This window comes from Stegodyphus dumicola, chromosome X2 (assembly GCF_044657685.1).
Source record: "Stegodyphus dumicola isolate Sdum_Otavi_A_Nest chromosome X2, ASM4465768v1".
Classification (NCBI taxonomy): Eukaryota; Metazoa; Arthropoda; class Arachnida; order Araneae; family Eresidae; genus Stegodyphus; species Stegodyphus dumicola.
In genome coordinates this window covers 155,665,571-155,686,522 of record NC_140781.1, presented here as the reverse complement: position 1 = coordinate 155,686,522, position 20,952 = coordinate 155,665,571, and the positions used below count along the sequence as shown (strand labels likewise).

The following is a 20,952-nucleotide window of genomic DNA, read 5'->3' as shown; positions in this document are numbered from 1 at the left end:
CTATTTTCACTTAAAAAAACATCGGAGAATTGCACAAACTCGGCATTGCGCACTCCGTTGACTTTGTCCATGTACATATCGATCTATTTTCACTTGAAAAAAATCAGAACAATGTCATATAATGTTAAAATATTACTCACCACCAAAATTGAACAAAATTTCTAAGCTCAATAAACTGCTTTTAAATCATGCAATGAAATAACATAAAAAAGGAAATACATGTTGCTAAACTTTCTTTGTCAAAAATAAGGGAGAATTTGATGGAACTGTAGGAGTTGCTACATCACAAAAATATTATTTTTCTGTTTAAAAATAATTTTTCAGTAATATATTTTAAAGAAAATTATTGATTATTTTTTAAGACATCAATCTTTAAAAACATTATATTCTAATATATTTTTTCTCGTGCCATTTGCAATCTACTCAAAGTTGTAAAAACAAAGATTATATTATGGTTTGTATAGGTTCTCTTCTTCTAAGCAACAAAGTTGCGAGACAACAAAGTTGCGAGACAACAAAGTTGCGAGCAACAAAGTTGCGAGGGAAAAAATAGTTGTTAATATCACTTGAATGCTTACATTGCTATAAAGTACATCAATGCTTTTTATAAAATATGTAGTCATTAAATAAAAAATTAATATAGAAAATTAAATGTTCATGTAATCTTTATAACATGCTGGAAAAGTAATTCTTGTCCCACTATGTGTTGTTTTAAATTTTAATCATCTTTTTTTTTTTCCCCCCCCCCCATTTTTAGGTTTGTTTAATGGGGTGTTTGGTTTCTCTTTATTTCTTAGGTTTTGAAAATAATCTTCGCCTGAGGCTTACAAATAAGCTTTTTTTAATAGATCAACAGAAACATTGAAGTCCTTTCCCTTAATTCTCACTATATCATACTTGCCATTTCTCGCAATAGCAGGAAAAGGTCCTTCATAAGGAGATACTAATGTTTCCTTGACACAGTCCACTCTAACAAATACACGTGAACATGATTCTAAATTCTTATGGAAAAATAATTTGTGTCTTCTTTTACATTGGCTTTTAATGGTTTTAATATTTCCATTTGTTTTTGCAGTTCGCTAGTGAAGGTATCTGGTTCTAATTTGGTTTTGCATTCTTGGAAGAATTCTGGTAGCTTCAGTGATTTATCATAAACCATTTCTGCAGTGGAGCAATTGGTATCGTCACATAGAGATGTGTGTATACACTAAGGATCATAGTTGGTAAAGTTTCATTCCATTTGACTGAATTGTGAGCTCTAATGGCTACTTTTAATGCTCTGTGTTGTCTTTCAGTTTTTCCACTGCATTGTGTATGGTATGAAGGTGTTTGCATTTTAATTTTGCAAATAATACCTAAACTTCTGAAAAGCTCTGATCCGAGCTGATTTCTCCTGATTGTAATCACGCTGTATGGAACACCAAAGTGACAAATCCAATTTCCATAAAATGCTTTAATGATTGTTTCTGTGGTAATATTTTCCATCAGAATAACTTCCATCCAGAAAAATGAAATGATTGGTGTATGTTAAGCATTATTCTGTTTCCAAATGAACCTTTATGTTACTTGTTTCACTGATGTTTTGATGCCAGGATGGTTCAAATCATGTATTTTGTGGAAAACATTTCATTCGAAATGGTTGTAGTATGAACAGTCGACTATTTGGAGTTGAAACGCCACACCAGATTATTTTTCCAGAGCGTAGTGTGTATTGTTTAAGATTTAAATTTTTGCTACTATTTAGTAATTATTTTAATTCTTGATTATTGATTTATTCATCCACAATTTTGTCATAAATTATGTCTAAAACTAATTTGGTTCTAGACCTTGAATCTGCAATAATATTATCTTTCCCAGTTATTTATTTCATATTTATAAAAAATTGAGAATTGTAATGGAGTTGTCTTAACCTTCTAAAACCGGGCTGAAATTCTCATAATATAGCCTTCAGACCGGCGCGAACCGAAACAGTTTTGCCCCCTCTTTGACATTTTCCTAATGAGAAAAGTCGTTAGTCCCCCTCCATGGATGCAGTAAAATTTACATGTTTGTCGGATGCTGTCCCATAGTAGATGGGTTGCTAGATTTGCGATTTTTTTCGATGATTATTTTGCTTTCATTTAAATGAAGTTCTAAATAAGTAGTGTATAAATAAATATGCAGTACTGGATGCATATCCAGTGCACTATTTATTTAGAACAAAATGTATGCAATGCTTATATTTCACTCGCTATTTCTGATCAATCTCGTAAATAATTTGTGAATTTTTTAACTCTGTTTTCACTCTTCATTTACATTTGCGTGTTTTCATATTAGAAATTAGAAAACAAGAACAAAATTTTACAAAATATAATAAATACGAACTAGCTTTGTAAGTCTGCAGGCTGAAATGCGATTTTTAATAACATATTTTCATTAACAAAATGATGGTAATAATTAATTTAATGAAATAATAATAATAATATTTATTACCATTAGATGATCAGAATGAGATTCAATACAGTTAGATTTTGAGATGAACTTACAGCAATAATAAAACTTTACATAACAATAACAGAGCTTTAAAGCTGCTTTTTTCAATAATTTTATTATTATAATAAAAAAAAGAGAATCCGAGATACATTGGTTGCATTTCATCATTTAACTTTAACAAATATTACATTGGACTATCAGGCAAAGGAGGTATATCTTTAATGAGAATTTTTCTTTGTAAAATTGGCTTTTATTTATGTTAGCAGAGAAAAAGAAATCTGTGACCTATACATGCAATCATCAAAAGTATTTTTGAGAACAGTTTTAAATGTTCATGAAGAATCAATTATATGTCAATTTCTCTTCATAGGTAGAAATTTCGTCTAAAACCATCGCTTTATCCAAAGGTTGAAGTCTATTTCATTTTCAACGAATATTCTGTTTGCAAATAATTTATTTTAGAAAGAGTAATCTTTCACATTTTCAAAAGAATAAGGACATACTAGGTGTTGACACTTACAGTGTAGTAAATCTGTTTTTCATATTTCTTCCAGTAATGAAAACCAGCAATGGTAATAAATGAAGATGATTAACAGAATATATTCATTCAGATGAGAATGCTCCGGTTATCAATCAATTAACAAATGGTGACAAACCAAAAATGACAGAGAGGTTGTTGAAAATTAAAAAATTTCAATTGATAATTTAGTGGGAATTCTCGACACAGCAATTATAGCACTTATACAATGGAACTTTGTAACTCAACGAGAAATTATGTCTATCCATAGAAGGAATTATCACAAAAAATGAAGCAACTTAAACTGCTTACATTGAAAGAAATGTTTAATAAAGCAAACAAAAAACAGATTGAGCTTTTTTTGTAAATTTTGATTCCCTGAAGGTGTTAAATGTTTCATTACTTTGTAAGTCAACTATTTTGTATCAGTTTTATAATTCCTACATGTGATCTTACTAGATTTAAACTGATGATCTAATATCCATAAATATCTGAAATTGTCCCAACAAGTCGGGATCTTGGACTTTGTACTGTTATATTAACTTTCTGAATGGTAAGCATTTTCAGAGCTGGTTTTGAAGAACAGTATTTGTGCAGTATTTTTAAACTGGATTTGTGAAATAATTTACTTGACTTTCTGTTTTCATAATCTTTCATTCATTAGGGAGATATCTAGATCATTAAAAAAGAAAAGATAGCCAAATATTTTATATAAGAAAGTGATATGTATAAAGTGACCACAAATTGCATGATTGAATAAAAGCAGTCATACTGCTTAGAGGGTTAAAACATTTTTTAATTCATTCCAAGTGCTTTAGAAAATTTATTGAAAAACAGCCTTGTTGTATATTTTAAATAAATAACTATTTTTATTTTTGGTATTCAGTGATTGATGTCATTTACTGGAAGCTAAATGTGGGCATTTTATATTTCAGACGCTGGCTGCGAAGAAGTTCTAAGCAATTCAAGTAAGATACTTGTTAAATAGCTAATACTAAAATATTTTTGCTTGGAGTTTATTCTAATTGTGATGTGTGATGATAAGTTATGATTTCTAGGCTAATTGTTTTAAACTATGTTGACAGAATGCGTAGCTGCGAAGCTGTTATGTTAAATGTATTAGATTTTAGCCAAACACAACTAGAAATAGAGGCATCATGTCCAGTTTTTACAAGGTGCAAAAATAATGATGATTTTATTCCAGATATTTGTTTGAGGGAAATTTTAAGGAACTGGCGCATACCCTACATGAAACTGCAGAATCACATTTGTCATCATACAAATTCACCAGAAATTTAAAAAAAAGTCTGGACAACCCAAATCTTGAGTTGTTTATTGTTCTGTCAACTTAACACTTTCTGGTGTGTGCTTGCCAGTTTTGCTGTCATAATATTATTTATCCCCTTTGTGCCGGGTAGCACAAACGCGCGCTTATCGCAGAGGCCGGCAGTGTCTTACGCGAGCGTCTGTGTAGGGCCGGGGTTTTTGTTGCTATTAAGCCTAAATCCATGAAATTTCCGAAGTATCAACACATCGTTTAATAATGCTCTATAGAGTATTTAAACGGCTTTGCTTTATAGATATTTTTATATATACTTTAATTACCTTATTTCTTGTTTAAATGCATATTTTACACATTTTATTTTCATTACTCACCATTTTATGACTTTTAACATTATACATCTGAAAACAAATTATATATTACTTAAAATTCTCTTTTCATATGAAAAATTTGAAAACGGATCTACACACAGTCCTACGTTACATTCCTTGCACTTGTAATAACGACATTGATGATGAGGACATTAATTAATTAAGGATTAATGATGATAAGGACATTTTGGACATCTGTTTGCCGACGTACGTGGCATACAGATGTCCGAAATTTCCTTATCATCATTAGATTCGCCAGATTCTTTATGATCAGAATATATCATAGTATCACTACCACTACTATCAGAATCTGTTTCAGAATTAATATCTGAAATATTTTGCATCATTTCTGCTATTTCATGCTCTGTTAAACATTTTCGACGCTTCGACATTGCAACGGTAAAAACAGAAAGAATTCACGTCTAACAAGATCTAATTATTTTCTAAAAACTAAACTGCAAACCAAAATACCCAACGTTTTAGCGAAAATAAAACTTCTCTACTTAGAATAAACAACTACCATGTGCGAATTTAAAGAGACGTCATAAATCACGCCATTCGGAAACATTTATTTCCCCTTTTGTTTATATAATCAAAAACACGTGTATGTGAGTCATGCTTCTCTCATTTCGAGTAGAAAGTCTAATGTACATGTATCTGAAACCATATGGACATACAGTGCCATCTTGTGGCAGAAATTATAGTTTTTAAAACGTTCCAGGTCACTGGCACAAATACGTGACAGTCGGGGCTGAACGGGAAAACGCTCTGGCACGCCTGCGTGTCGGCTGGGAAGTGAGTGTGTTCGTTCTTGGCACGTAGACGTGACAGTCGGCGCGAAGGGGTTAAATGATCAAAGTTGCATACTGTTTCAGCTAGTTGTTATTATTTCATGGCTAAAAGAGCACTTGCTTTCATTGAAACATCTTGATGATATATACAAGGCAAACAGTATGATATTTTTAAGTCTACTTGTTCATAAAATATTCATTTCAATATTTTAATAATGGGAATGGGGTAATCAAAATTAAAATGGCATAAGATGCAACTGAAAATCATAGTTAGAAATAAAGTTTATAATAATTTACATACAGGTATATACATTTTTCCTGTTTACATCATAGAAAAATTTAGCAAATAAAAGAATGACTTGCATTATTTATATTTTCAAGTTTTGCCTTACTTTGAAAGATTTCATAATTTGTTTATTTTTAGTTTAAATTATTTAAAAGTTAATTCAACATATTAGAATTATTTGAAATAAATGTCTGACTGAAAATTTCATATTTAGCTATGAATACATTCAAATTACAAAGTGTAACCAATGGAAATTTCTTTTAGATACCAATCTTCAGGTTTCAGACAGTAGATAAATATAAATTGGTTTTTCTTTTCCTTTATGTCATCATTATTACTCTTTATGTATATTTTGTTAAATATTAAATAAATGAAAATTGAAGCTTTAGTAGCAGAAATTTTGTTTTGTTTTGCTTTTATTTTGTTAAAAAATATCAGCTCATTAGCTGCTTTTAGTTTGTGCATTCAGCCTGCATGCAGTTTGAGACCACTGTTCCAAGAATATTTTAAGGCTGAGTGATTGACATCTTGAATGCAAAACTAAGCAGTGTGACTTTATCCCATCATATTGATGTTAGACAATTTGATACTTAACAATGAAGTTATTGGAAGTAGATGCCATTTCCCAGCACATATAATTTTTTATAATGCATTTGAAGGAACTTAAATGAAACCAAATGAGACCTTGATTCTCAGGAAGAACACTAATGTTCATCTAAAGATGTCTACTTTAACTAAAACTATGTATTATGAACCCTAAAGGTTAATCTCTAAAAGTTAACTCTAGTAGTCAGCAAGTTATCACCTCTCTTGATGCTTATTAGAAAATACAAAGTAAACCTCAAGGATAAAATCTAACTCAGAATTTTATTTTTCACTGCTTGTTATATTACAACTAAAAATAGTATGAAATAAATGCTTCAGCTTCTCATCTGTTAGTTGATGTAGCAACTCACTGCCTAGCTACAGTTGAGTTTACATTTCTCTGATTGACTTTCGGCGAGCCCCACGTAATGGCGTCTCAAACCATGTGAATAGACCTGCAATCTAATAGATTGTTTACACCAATCAGAGCCAGAATGACAACTTTCCTCCATTTGTTTGCAAAATGGATACCTACATGGCAGTTACAGTGCTTGAAGTTTGCGAAGTAGTTTCCAATGAATTGATTTTTGTTCTGGGAGAAAAAAGAAGAAAAGAAAATCGATACGGGACTGGGTAGCTCACTGTAATGAACTGGGAGCAGTAAATCAACTTTTAAATGAACTTTGTGGTGAGGATATCCAAAGTTAAAAACTTTCATCAGAATGGGTGAAGGATAGTTTGAAACTTTTTTGGAAATGGTGACGGCAGTTATTCAGGGGACAAAAGTTTTTTCGAGATGCTCTGCCAGCAAAATTAAAATGCAAATAGCAATTTAGTTTCTGGGGACATGTGACTCCTACAGTTTTCTGCAATATTTATTTTGAGTGCCAAAATGCCCAATCAGCATATTTATTCCAGAAGTGTTTGAGACCATTTTCTGTATATCAGGTTGAGTGAAAATTATTAACCTTTTGCCTGAACTCTCCAACACCCTCGAATTTTAACATGCTAATAATAACCTTATATACTTTCTGCTGGTGATTTTTATTTTTATACTTCCCACTGATTGTTTGTAAATAAAATCTTAATTTGTTGTTCAATTGGAAAGGAAAGTCTGTAAACAAAATTTCAAAATTTTAGATTGTTTTATTAGGTGTAATTGACCATGAGTAAAAACTGGTTTTTTGAAATTTATATCAGCAAAATGAAATGTTTGCCTTTTTATTTATTTTTTTAATTGGAAACTGTATTTTATTGGGTAGTTGAAGAACATATAATTTGTTTTTTGATTAAATAAAGTTCAGAAATATATGTTTAAAATAAATATTTTGAATCAGATACCCAAACTGAATTTTCTTCCGTGTTTTTTCTACATCAAAAACCTAAATTTGTTCTGATCATCAGTTATATCCATGTTATATGTAGGTATTACTAAACAATGGTCATAATATTCAGGTAGTGAAGTATCCCATAATACTTCTCAAGATGCATATGCATTAAAAATGCCATAGTTAGATTATTGCTGTATCTTAGCACTTTTGACATGACAGGAAACTGGGCATGATGTCTCTGCGGACACTGCTCGGAGTTACTGTCCGAATAGATTTTCAACTGGTTTGAAGTAGAAACAGAATCGCTGATTCATCTCTTCTGCATTGGACAAAGTGAGCGTTTACATTGTCAAAGAAGTCATATCTAGGGGCTTGCTGCAGGTCGCTCAGAGAGGTGTAAACTGGACTTTAGCCTGGATTACAATTGCAACAAACTGTATTCGAAGTTAAAACATGTTGGTGGAAAAAAAAAACCAACTATTTGCTACACTTGCTAAACTCAACTAACATTGGCACTGAAACCTTCTGTGACACATAGCTCATTTTACAACCAGCAATATAGCAGCACAAATTCTACTTTGAATCCCTGTTAAGATTTCATCTGAGTTTTTCCTTGCACCACTTGCCGTGCATTGTGCATAAACCTTTGCTTTAGGTTGAGATGGACTAGGATTTTCATCTTATATTTTAATAATTTATTATCAAAACTACTCCACAAATACACGATAAAACAAGACATAAACGAAAGAAACCAAAGCTGTTAGTATGGTAAGTATGATTATGATAAGCAAGACATATTTTTCTTGGAATAAGTAAACAAGCAAATAAAAAGAACACGGGGCTAGCAAATTAGAGATAAATTTAACAAAGGGTTAATGTGAGCTTCTCTAAAACTTACTTCTACTTGAACTGCTGAACCAGTTTGCTAAATGGTTCAGCATTTAGAACAATATGCAAGTACTATATTTATTTGCACATTTCTCCCATCTCATGTACTTTTCCCGCTATTTTTTTTTTCAGCATAGTATTTAGGAAATTCTGGTTTATAGTAACAAAGTAAAATGTATGCACAAAGAGGAAGTATTTTGTGTAAGTAAAAAGAAAAGTTATTGAAATAGAAAGGTCCTTTGAAAGACATATAGTAATATCAGTGCATTTTATGTGTGCTTTTTTAATTTTCTATCTTAATCATTTCAGCCATCTCTTCAGAAATATTATACACCACATATTTTTTCCCTCTTGGTTTTTTCCAAACAGTAAAATTAGTAGGAAAAAAGGTGGATATTGAAGTAAATACAGTAGTTTCTTCAACTTGCAGCAGCTGACATTGCATTTCCAGATAGTTTCTTTTCAAATATACATTTCCATATTTTGGTCATTTTCAGAATATGAAATTCTCTTGTGGAAAAGTTATAACATTTTTTCCTGTTCATGGTAAACCAAAAACATGTTGAAAAATTTTAGCAATGAAAAGCGATGAATTTCATTTAGTGATAAATTTCATGAGCTGGTATGCAAATTATAAATTTATTGTTGTTATCATTTTGTCAATTTAATTTTCATAGTTTATAGTATTTGACAGCAAATTATATTTTCTTATGCCCAGATTGCCCCAACTGTTGCTTTCTCTTTTATCTGACCAAGGCTGTATGGAAAGAAAATATTATTTTGTGTCAATAGTATGACAGTAAATGCTCAAATAAAGTAATATTTACATGTATTTTATGCACCAATGACATATCTGACTTTTAAATGTTTTCTTTTAATGTTTATATGATTTGTTTCTTAATTCCCCCCCCCCAAAAGATGCTGTGAATCCTTAAAGAATTCTTGTGTTTTTATTGTAAAATATCCTTATACATGAAGCAGTCAGTTCAAATCCATGTTTTTCAAGGATCAGCTGCATAAATTTTGTAATTCTCATGAATTATGATACAATTCTTATCTGAAAATAGTTTTTGTTCATAAATCATATTTATATTGTCTTTGTTGATTGAATCTATTAGTTTACAATTCTATATCTCTTCTAATGAATAGCACATATGCCTCAGCTATACTACTGTAATTAGCATATATAATCAAACTATGCTAGTTACTGTGATATATCTCTCAAATGGAATGCTGGTTTTTTACTATTAATTAGGAACTAGCGTTCTTTTTTAATGCTTGATGAAATGAATCTTTTAGTAATTTTGCAATTTGGAAATGTTTGTAATTCTAACTTTAATAATAATAAAATTTGTAAAAGTAGAATCACGTTATGCAGTTTTTTTTTTGTTTTTTTTTTTTCTCTTCTTCCAGAGACAGTCCCAAACATGAAGTTGTAGATTTCCCTACAATCACAAGTAAGCTTATCACGAGTAAGCTTACCAGCAAAAGTAAGCTTTTCATAATTCAAATTCAACAAGGGAAATTTGGCATTATCTCAGCTTGTGATGTCATGTTTTTCTAATTGGGTGTTTAAAAATGCATGTAGAAGTCTTGTGAATATTATAGTTAAGTTTTTTATTTTATTTCTCCATATTAGTAAATTTCTACCCCCCCCCTTTTTTTTTTTTTTTTTTAAATTATGGCCCTTTATCCTTGTGAAAATGATATGAAATAGAAAGGGGGGAAATTTTGTTAAAGTTCTGCTCAATTATACCATTTATTAGGTGATTATTTCTCATGAAATCAGCTGCAAACTCTGTGGTATGTATTCTCGATTAGACATTGAAATTTCATGTAATCAGAATACAGTCAACTCTTTATTAATTTTGGGTATATTAACTAAGCTGTCTTTTTTTTTTTTTTTTTTTTTTTTTTTTTTTTGTTGTTGTTGTTGTTGTTGTTGTTGCTGACTGACTGATTGATGGAAGAATTATGAATACAAACCACTAACATAAAACTAAACTGTGCAAAAAATAAAAAAGTGACAGAAAATTTGTGTGATAATACTGAATAGTGAATGATGTCATTCACATGAGAGTCGTTTTTATAGAAAACATATTGGGCTTTTATGCTTCCTTGACATTCTTTACAGATTCCATTTTCAGTATTTTGCCATAAGTAAAATATCTGATATTAAAAATCAAAATTCTTTGAACTGCAATTTGATTTTGCTGATTTAAGAAAGGTCATCCATTTCCCTTACGTGAAATTTTAAATTTAAAATACATCTGACTGAGAAAGATTTAACTGCCATGCCCAAATTAAGAGAAGTATTTTAAGTATCACATTTATAAACATTAAACAGTGAAGATAAAAGTGTTTTATTTTTTTTTTAAATTTATCTTTGAATGTAATGACATCAAGTTCTCTTGTAAATACTATTCTTTAACATTATTTGTAACTTAGTTGTTTCATTTTTTTTTATCTTTTCTTTATTTACAGTCCATTCTCTTTGTTTTAAATACCAATTTAATTTAATTAACTTAATAAACTGATTCTCCAGATTAAACTGCCTGAAAGTACAGGTAAATTGTTAATATGTTTTACTGTTAATTATAATATGAGTTATTCCACTTTCTTGTGCTTTTTTACTGCCTTCGAATTAACCATGATTTTAAGTTGAGTATAGCTGTTGTTTCCTGTACTACTCTGGTCAATCAGAAGTTGACTGTATGCATCCAAAGAACTGCACAAACAGGATATCATTATTTATCTCTGTCAAAATAAATTTTTAATGTTTTGACAGTTGCAAATAGTGAAGGATATATTATTGATTGCTTATTTTGTGTTCAACTTAGGTTATTTGAATATGTAAAGCCATGAGGGCTATCTGCTTATGAGGAATGCCTTAGTAGAGGACATTTTGAGAGAAACTGGCCTATATTCATTTAACATAGGATAAAAACCACAAAAAATAACATGCAGCCAGCTCATTCACCTGGTTTTGAACCCAAAGTATATCAAATTACCAACATTGAGCAGTCTTAACCACATAGCCACTGGTAGGGCTATTTTGTGTTTAAAACCAGAGTTATTAATTTCTTTCCAGGAGTAGTTTCCTCTCTTTAAAAAATAAGTTAATAAATCTTCATGAGGAAGTAAAAGCAATTTTGTGTAAGGCTAATACTTTTAGCTTTTAAATATGCATCCTGGCATTTAAAATATTTTCCTGGCATTTTTAAATATTTTGTGAATAGATTAATTTATTTTTTATCATATTCCAAGCTATTAATAGAGAAGTTGGTTTACAGAGTACTTTTACCAGTTGCTTCCTTTTTTTCTTTTAATGTAATCTTGAATATAATTTTTTAAATATATAATCTTGAACATATTTATTAAATGTTTCTTAGTATATTTTTATATTTAATAAAATGTAAAAGGTTGTGCAAGTACATTTGTGGTTTTGTTGGTCTGAGGTGCTTCGTAGTAAAAATAGCTATGAAATTAATGTCAGTTTTGCTCATTTATGAACCTCGTTAAACTCAGTGTTGAGTTTATTTATCTTTATGTAGCAAGTAATGTTTTCTCATTCATTTATTTCTGTATTTTTCATAATGATCATGTATATAGTTTTTTTATCATAAAGGAATCAAATATTTTTATGCAAATCATATATATAAAAATATTAAGGATAAAGTTATTTTAATTTAGACAGTCAATATTTAGGAAAATTTTTTAAAATTTTCTGGAGAATACTGAAATTTAATAAAGCCACAAATTAACCCCCTGAATAGTATGACTGCCTTTAACCACTCGGGAGATTTTTAATCACTTGCTATATATATATTAGCTTATAATTTAAAATATTTGGCTTTCTTTCTCTAATGATGTCCCATATTTTTCTTCTGCTGTAATCCTAGTTTCCTTCTGCATTTCTTCAAAGTTTAATTTTTTTTAAGATTTAAGTGAATTAACTTTTAACTTTGATGAACTAACTTTAGCAGGTTAACTTTTCTATGCAGAACAGGTATTCAGACTTTTGAACTACAATATATCAAATAACTAAAAGTTAAGTTATCTGGGAGAAAATAATAATTATTATTCTCCCATCTATTACAGGAAACAATAAAGCTTTCCCCCTTCACTTGTTCATTCACAAGGCTCATTTTCAAGCAGCTAAAAAAATTCAATAAGATGTTCTCTGCTATACAGTAAGCCATAAAGAAAATTTTTTGATACCTCATCTTGGAAACTTCTTTTCTGTAAAGTATTTTAAGACATTTGTTCAGACTGTGAAGTCAGGAAGAATGGCTGATTTTTTTTATTCATTTGTGTAATTGAGAAATTTAAATTTCAAGGAAGCTAAAATCATTTTGGGATCATAAGAATGGTAAATGTTGCAAGGTATAAGCATTCTTCATTAAAGTGTGGGGAATTAACACAGCCAGCAATTACAGCTGTTATGTAATTGCTGCAATTACATTAAAATAGTATGTACTTAAATTTTTAAAGTAGTTTATTCTTTTAGTTATGTGTCAAAATTGTTTTTGAGCATTTCAAGTCCCTGTGGCATTAAACATTTGCAAAAATTGTTCTTGCTGTTTCTCTAAACTTTGAAGTAGTTTGATGCAGTTTGTCTTATTCTTTCCTCACCATATGTTCTATCGAGCAAAATTATAACATAAGATATTTTAGGTAATTTAGTTTTCAGTTTGTCAATGATATGCGAGCTGTCATATCAATAAGTTCATTTTATATTACAGATAAATCGCCTCTAAACAGAGAGTTTTCTTCTTATGTGAAATCAGATCATAAAGAAATTCAAATTTCACCAGCAGCTTGTTTCTGAAAAAATTTAATTTTTTGAATTTATCTTTCAAAATAATTTTGAACTTTAATTTAGTAATTTGAACTTTTTCATTGTGGAAATCATTTGACATATATCATGAGCAGCAAATGCATTGGTGTAGATAAACTACTAAAGCCAATTTTTGGAGGTCCTGTTTTTGTTTTAAAAAAAAAAGGCAAACGTTCTCAGGAGTACAGTGTATAAGGAGCGGTATTTCATTCTTAGGTCAGCCATAAACATTCTTTATAGTTATTTAGAATAATCTACCATTCCTTTTTACCAATTTAATGTTAAGCTGTGGTAGTGGTGATGAGGCTTTCCACTCTATACTCTTGAAATTTGAATAAAAAAAAAAAAAAAAAAAAAAAAAAAAAAGAGTTTTATGGTTTTTGTTTGTCAAATAGTTCTTTAATAAAAAAATTCATACAATTAAATATTGCATGAGATATATGTGCTGCAGAACTTTAAAAAAAAAAATTAGCTTGCATTATGATTGGGGAAAGACTATAAGGTGTTCCCATTAAGCAGATCTGCAGTATAGTCTTCATTTTTCATCCTGAAGCCTCTATAAATCAGGCTTCCCAAGTATCCTTGTTCCCTTCCTCTCCTGTTATGATAGAAACCAAAGTTTATCATGTAACTATAGCCTTGGTGCGTGCCTATGCTGTGGTTTTTGTGCTTAAGACAAATATGTGCTCGCAAAATGTTTTTTTTTTATTTTATTTTTTTAATTTTTTTTTTTTTTATTTATTTATAACTTAATTACATCAGTTACAATATGTTTCTATACCAGCGCATATGGTGTGTTTTAAAATAAATTTTGATAATATAAAATGTAATGCTCGTGACGAAATATTAACTCAGTAAAAAAAAGTATGATTTTGATCAGTCATAACAATACTAATCAAACTGAAAATGAGTTACTATCAGTAATGGAAGTTCATGCGCAATCATCACTTTGAAATATCTAAGATTCCATTTGTGTCATCTGCTACTTATCGTAAAAAAATATTGTTTTCATTTTGTTTACCACTGGCTGAGTGATGAACACCGCTAAAACTGGTAGTTTGAAGGCAGGCAAATGGCTGGTTACATGGGTGTTGTGTGGTTTTCACCATGTGTAATGAAAATACAAGGTGCGTAGCATTCATAGCGTAATTTGACTTGTGTAGCACAATGATGTACTGCATGAATGCATGCCAGCTTGTAACTGCATTCATGTACTAATGAGCTACTATTTCAAGTGTGACAGTGATATGGATCGGTGGAGTGTACAGCATCGTGCCTTTGCTGTTGAAAGTTATTTCAAGAATAACTACTCTGTTATTGCTACCCAGCATCTATTTGCTGTTGAAGGTTATTTCAAGAATTTCAAGACTTTGTTATTGCTGCCCAGCATCTATTTGCTGTTGAAAGTTATTTCAAGAATAACTACTCTGTTATTGCTACCCAGCATCTATTTCGGCAACTTTTCAACTTGGGATATCATGGGAAAGTTTCCGATGGACAAACCATTGCGACAGACATTTCCAGGTAATTTCCCGTTTTGGTGACATTTCCTGGTCGCCTTGCTCACCTGATCTTTCATGTGCAGACATTTTCCTTTCGGGCCACCTGAAGCAAGAAGTTTTCTGAACACGTTGTGCCACCATTCCTGACTTGAAGGATCGCATCAGAACTGCCGTCGACAATGTCCCAGGGAATACGTTACGCCGAGTTATGGCAAGCTTCCAACGCCGCCTAGATGAATGTGGTGTGCAAAGGGGGCATCATTTGACAAGGCATCATATTCAGAAAGTAATCCACGCAATGGACAATGACTTACACATTAGTAAATGGCATACCTTTAATTATTAATTGACACAAGAGGTAATAAATAAATTACAATTACTGCCTTATGGTGTGTTTTTAATATCCTACATCTTAATTATGATTTAAGTTCCCTTAATTGCAAATCAGTTAAATGGTGCAAAAAATGAAGGCTGCCGCACCCTATACAAACCAGTTTCCTTTAGAAAGTCCTCTGGAAAAGTATCCTTTCCTGTAGGTAGATAACCCTAGTATGCTTTACCATGCATAAATAATCTATGTCCTAATGGATAATATTTTTATAATAGATACTTTTGTTGTAGTCTATTTGCATGTAAGAAAATGCATCTGAAGTTTAATTATTCTGTTTCAAACGTGCATCTGTTCTTTTGCTGTGGTAACTTACAGGTATTCCAGCCATACCAGATTTAGACGATGCGAAAGATGAAGTTTTTTCAGCAGATGCTGCAAAAGCACCCAGGTAAGTATATTACTCTGTCTCAGTTTGATAATTATCTCTTTTTTATTTGATTCTAGTGTTTATGAGACATTGTCTGAAATATTAGTTTTTTTACTAAACAAAAGAACATAGTTAATAATTCTAGAAACTTATTGTCAGAATAAATAGCAACATTAATCTGTCTTTTGTATCTAGTAGGCATTTATACTGTAGCTTGTAATTTTACCATTTGCAACAAATGAAAATGTATGTTTGCTGTTTTGAACTAAGGAAAATATTCCTTTAATTGCATAGCATTGATAAATGTGTTTTGCTAGACCACAGCAGTATCACTTGGTTGACATCAATTTAGATAGCTAATTATGTTCTAAAGTCTCAATTATATTACTAACTGAACATTCATTAGTGTTGTAGCATTTTAGGTTTGTATGAATGGCAACAAATTTGAAAAAATTTAAAAACAAAATTATCTTGGATTTTATGTTATATTTTAAAGTAATTTTGTAAGTTTTATTCGTAAAAATAGAAATTTTCTTTGTATGGTGTTGTAGTGCTTTGTATGTTGTTTGTAAAAACTATCTGTCCTTTATGAAGCTGCAACTCCTTTATTTTTCAGATCTTAAAAGAAATAAAAAGTAAAATATTGTTCTTTTACTTCTCATTATCAAGTTCCTTTAATTTTTATTATTATAATTAATACATCTTAATTATGATTTAAGTTCCCTTAATTGCAAATCAGTTAAATGGTGCAAAAAATTCTTTTTTTGGATGATGGCTTTAACAATAATGAACACAAACATTCTTTTTGATAAAAAACACGGCATTAAAACACCATTTCTCCAATTTAAAATGAAACTGACTGAACAAATTTTCAAGAAATACGGAAATTATCAAGAAGAAAAGCAGTTTGCTGTTAGATCTGTACCAGCATCTAGCCGGTTATCTAGTAGGCATTTTCCTATCCTGTGTATGAATGAAAAGGGTGAAAAAAAACCCCGAAGAAGGTGCATAGTGTGCTAAAACAAAGAAAAAAAGTAGCAGTAGTATTATGTTTGTGGATCATGTATGCTTTGCCTTTCTTCCGTGCTTCAAGATTTACCACACTCATTCTTCATTTTAAAACTTTTTACTTCTTACAGTAAATCGTTTTGTTTTATGTGATTATGGCAGAGACTCAAGGGCTATCTGACTAAGGTAATGGATGCCTTTGTGGAGGACGTTTTAAGAGAAACTGGCTCATATACACATTGCACATGGCTAAAACCATAGAAACGCCCATGCAGCCAGCCTGTTTGTGGGATTCGAACCTCAGGCCAATCTACTAGTGTTCAGCAACTTTAATGCTTGGCTACTGGTGGGCTTACTGTATAAGGTATTTCTCCATCCTTCTTAGCATGCTTTCGTAGTGTGGTGGTCTGCACGCTGGGCGTGTATTCCAGAGGTCCGTATTTCGATTCCCGGCAAAGGCGTTGCTCATATTTCATCTTGCCTGTTTCCAAAAATACCTAGTGTTGTTGCGGTGGCGCCCGAACTAAAAGGGTGGTGAATGATGATTCTCCACATCCAGGATTTGGCGAGTGGGTCCCCTAAAAACCCCAGTCACCCTTTAAAAGGGGGGGATTATATAAATTATTTCTCCTGCCTTCATAGTGTGTTGGTCTGCACGCTTGGTGCTGGCGCGTATTCCACAGGTCCGTAGTTTGATTCATGGCGAAGGCATTGTTCATTCTTTATCTCTCCTGCTTTGAAATTGCCTGTCTCTACAACTGTAAATAAGCTTTATTGTGTTTTTTTTATTAATTTTAAAGTTTATTAAAGAATTTTGTCAATTACAACTTTGAAATAATTTGTGTAGCTCTTCTGAAAATTATTTTACAAGCTAAGCAATTTTTTAAATAAATTTTCGTATGAAAAAAAGTTATTAAATGCTAATTTTAACATGTATAAATGCTCAAGTAATAATCTAAAATGGTACCAAAAATTATAATGCTAGAACCTAAAAAATTTGTGGGTGGGTGTGATTTTTTTTTTTTTCTTTCTAAAGTTAGGCTTAGCAATGCAAAATCCCGTACCGTATGACAATTGCCTTCGACTCCCCTCTGTCCTGCACAGTTTCAAAACAAAGGTGTACCGTCATGTAAGGGTTAAACGCATTCTGGAAGTATGATCATACTGTCTTCACTGATCATAAACCTATCACTTTTGCCTTCCAGTCGAATTTAGATAAAGCCTCTCGAATAAAATTCCAGCAGTACATTGCTGAATTGACTGCAGATATTCGATACATTTCCATGGAAGAAAAGTCGTAGCAGACAGACTTTTAAGCATTGAAATCATTGCTACTCCAGGTTCATTTGATTATACGCTTATTGCAGACTGCCAGGATGATGAAGACTTCAAGATTGTTAAATTAAATTCCAGTTTCAAAATAGTACCCCAGGTAGCAATAAGAAAATTTACTGTGATACCTTCACTAATGTTAACCAGACAAACATTCCTGTAGAATTTCATGAAAGAATATTTTTCTGCATGCATAACCTACCCAATCCTGTAATTCGTGCGACAGTGAAACTGATAAAAAGCTTTATTTGTCCTGGCATAAACAAAGACTGTCAACTGTCAACCAGAGCACTCTTGGCATGCCAATGAGCCAAAGTTAACAAACATACCCGTGCTCCAGCTGCCAAATTCAGAGTTCCAAATCAGTGTTTCAAGCCCCTTAACATCAATATTTGTTGGTTTTTATCTTCTTACACAGCTTTTAGGTATCTGCTTACTATCACCAAACGATTCACTCGGTATATTGAAGTTGTTCCTTTGGAAAACCAAACTGCATATTTCATCACAAATGCCCTTGCCACAACTTGGATTTCTAGATTTGGAATACCACAGTTGTCATCTGACCAAGGTCGATAGTTTGAAAGCCAGCTCTTCCACTCCTTGAGCAAATACCTAGGTCTCAAAACTAGTACCACCACAGCTTTATCACTCACAATCTAATTGTTTAATTGAATGCCAACATCAAACTTTGAAATGTAGCCTCAAGTCCAGCCTTCAGACGTCAAATTCTTGGGCTGATGTTCTACTTTTAATTCTTTTTGACATTCGATCTGCCATTGAAGAAGATCTGTGTTGTTCTGTTGACCGTTTGTACAGCACATCAATCTTTCTGGCTGGGGGATTTTTTAATAAATTTTCAAGTGATTTTTCTATTTAGATTTTATAAAAAAAATTGCAAAGCCACATCCAAAATCTAAAACCAACTCTAACAACAACCATGTAAAAAAGAAAAAACAGTTTTTATTCATAAGAACTGAACAAATTGGTCACATGCATTCATGTTTATAACATAAATTCTCCTCAACTAACTTCTTTTCAACCAACCTGTCTTGGACCATATTTAGTTAAAGTTTTGAAAAATTCTTTAATAGAGTAGTATCAGATAAAAGAATATCGATAAGTAGGCTGAAACCATGTTTAAAACTCAAAGATGAAGTGACAAGTCTTTAGATATGTGAAGCTTATAACTCCAAAATCTCACAACCACTTCCTAGAAACAGTGATTTTTCCAAAGACACTGACCCTAGAAACACAAGAACCGGTTGAAAAGTGGGATTTTCTGCATATCTAAAAGTCTGTAGTGCAACATTATCACTGGAAAGAGGGTTGGTAATATCATTTACAATACTGAATCATTATCTAGCTAACTTTTCATGTTGCATATTTTCTTTTTCCCCAAGTGGTAACATCAAAAGAGCTTTAAATAAAAAATAAATATTAAAGTTTATTTTTAAAGAAAAACTTGTTATACTTTGTTTTACTCAGCTCTCTCATTAATAAAATTGTTTAAAAAGTTTGCCGCTTTCTTACTACTCATGCTTATCATTTCAATAGTTATGCCAACAAAAACTCAAGTTTTCACCTCCAGATTTCCTACCATTGCAACTTTGAACTAAATTTCTACTTTTGAATTTCACTGCTGACTCAAATCCCCTCACACTTTTGAGATTACAAAATTCTGAATCTGAGAAAAATACGCTGGGAGTCTAACCTGTTCTACTATTTAATTTTTTTGCTCTGATCCATATTACTGTTTGATTACTTTCATCTTTCTCAGAATAAGCAATGTTAATTCATTTTTGACTGTTTGTTATTTACAAAAGGGAGTGGCAAAGCTGTAGCAAATTTTGCGTTATCCAGGGTGCACCACGAGGAGGCCTGCTACGTTATACCCCTTGTTAACTTAAATCTTAAGAAAATTCTTAAACAGGATATGATTCAACATGCTATGGATAATAGTTGGAGGATTCTGTGGGAAGAGACAACTTTCATTCCCAGTTTTCCAAGAAAGACAGCAGTAGCTCTGTTTAGACATATGACCGAACATGATTGTTTGCAAGACCACCTCTACAGAATTGGATTGGTGGATTCCCCAAACTGCATTTTGTGTAGATCCAATCAGCCTATGTTTTTTTTTTTTTTTTTTTTTAACATTTAAGTAATTGTGTTGCACTTTCTTAGTGTGAGGACATATTTAAAAACTACTGGAAAGTCTGTGAGCTAATGGCTTGAGTGCTAATATTTGGCATTCGTAAAGTAAATGAAATTTGTTATTTACAATACAGCTCCACTCTTATCTCGGTTCATCTTTCACTTAATCAACATCACTTTCAGTACTCAGGCTTACATATTTAATCCTGCTTCTGTTAACAAATTTTTGCTAATATGTTTATGCTAAGTCACTACTTGTCCATGCAATGCTGATGCAACTTCTGCAACTTTCTGATCAAGTAGTTTGATATCTAGTGCAGTAAAACAATAAAAAGTGACTTTCTGAAGATTGTATAAAACTCAGTATTGAGTTTTTGTCATCAGAACTGACTGTTGGTTTCACTGTGCACATATAATCTAAAAGTGTGAAATCTTCGAATAGGTTTCTTACCCTTACCTGGTTGAAATTTTTTTTAAAAGTGAACTTCAGTAGTACACATATGCCATCATTTTAATGAAATTGATAAAAATTAAAGTTTAAAAGTACTGTAGGATTTTAACCCAATCTACAATAAATGTTTTCATGGTTGATTACAATGATCATCTATCACTGAAAGTGCAATAATTTCTATGACCATATCTATGGTGAACATCAAACCATAGATCTTTTGCTTCATGAGCAAGTACATTAATAATTAGACTAAAAGTTTACTCCAAATCTGAATGTTAATTTTGCCATATTTTCTGTGCCCAATAAAGATCACTACACTACAAGCTGTAATATAAGTTCATTGATAATTTGGCATAAATACAATTAGCTTCATATTTAAAAAATAAA

At 31.3% G+C, this 20,952-nt stretch overlaps 1 protein-coding gene across 4 annotated transcripts in view; it reads left to right on the top strand.

Moving 5' to 3' along the window:
* Positions 1-20,952, top strand: part of IFT43 (intraflagellar transport 43) — a 95,462-nt gene that overhangs the window by 56,730 nt on the left and 17,780 nt on the right. For 3 of the 4 annotated variants that reach the window (XM_085810062.1, XM_085810061.1, XM_085810059.1), the window contains exons 5-7: positions 3,925-3,957; positions 9,937-10,013; positions 15,572-15,644. In XM_085810062.1, the coding sequence (XP_085666188.1) occupies positions 3,925-3,957; positions 9,937-10,013; positions 15,572-15,644 (183 nt within the window). The remainder of the gene's footprint in view (positions 1-3,924; positions 3,958-9,936; positions 10,014-15,571; positions 15,645-20,952) is intronic. The other variant, XM_085810060.1, reaches the window with a different exon arrangement.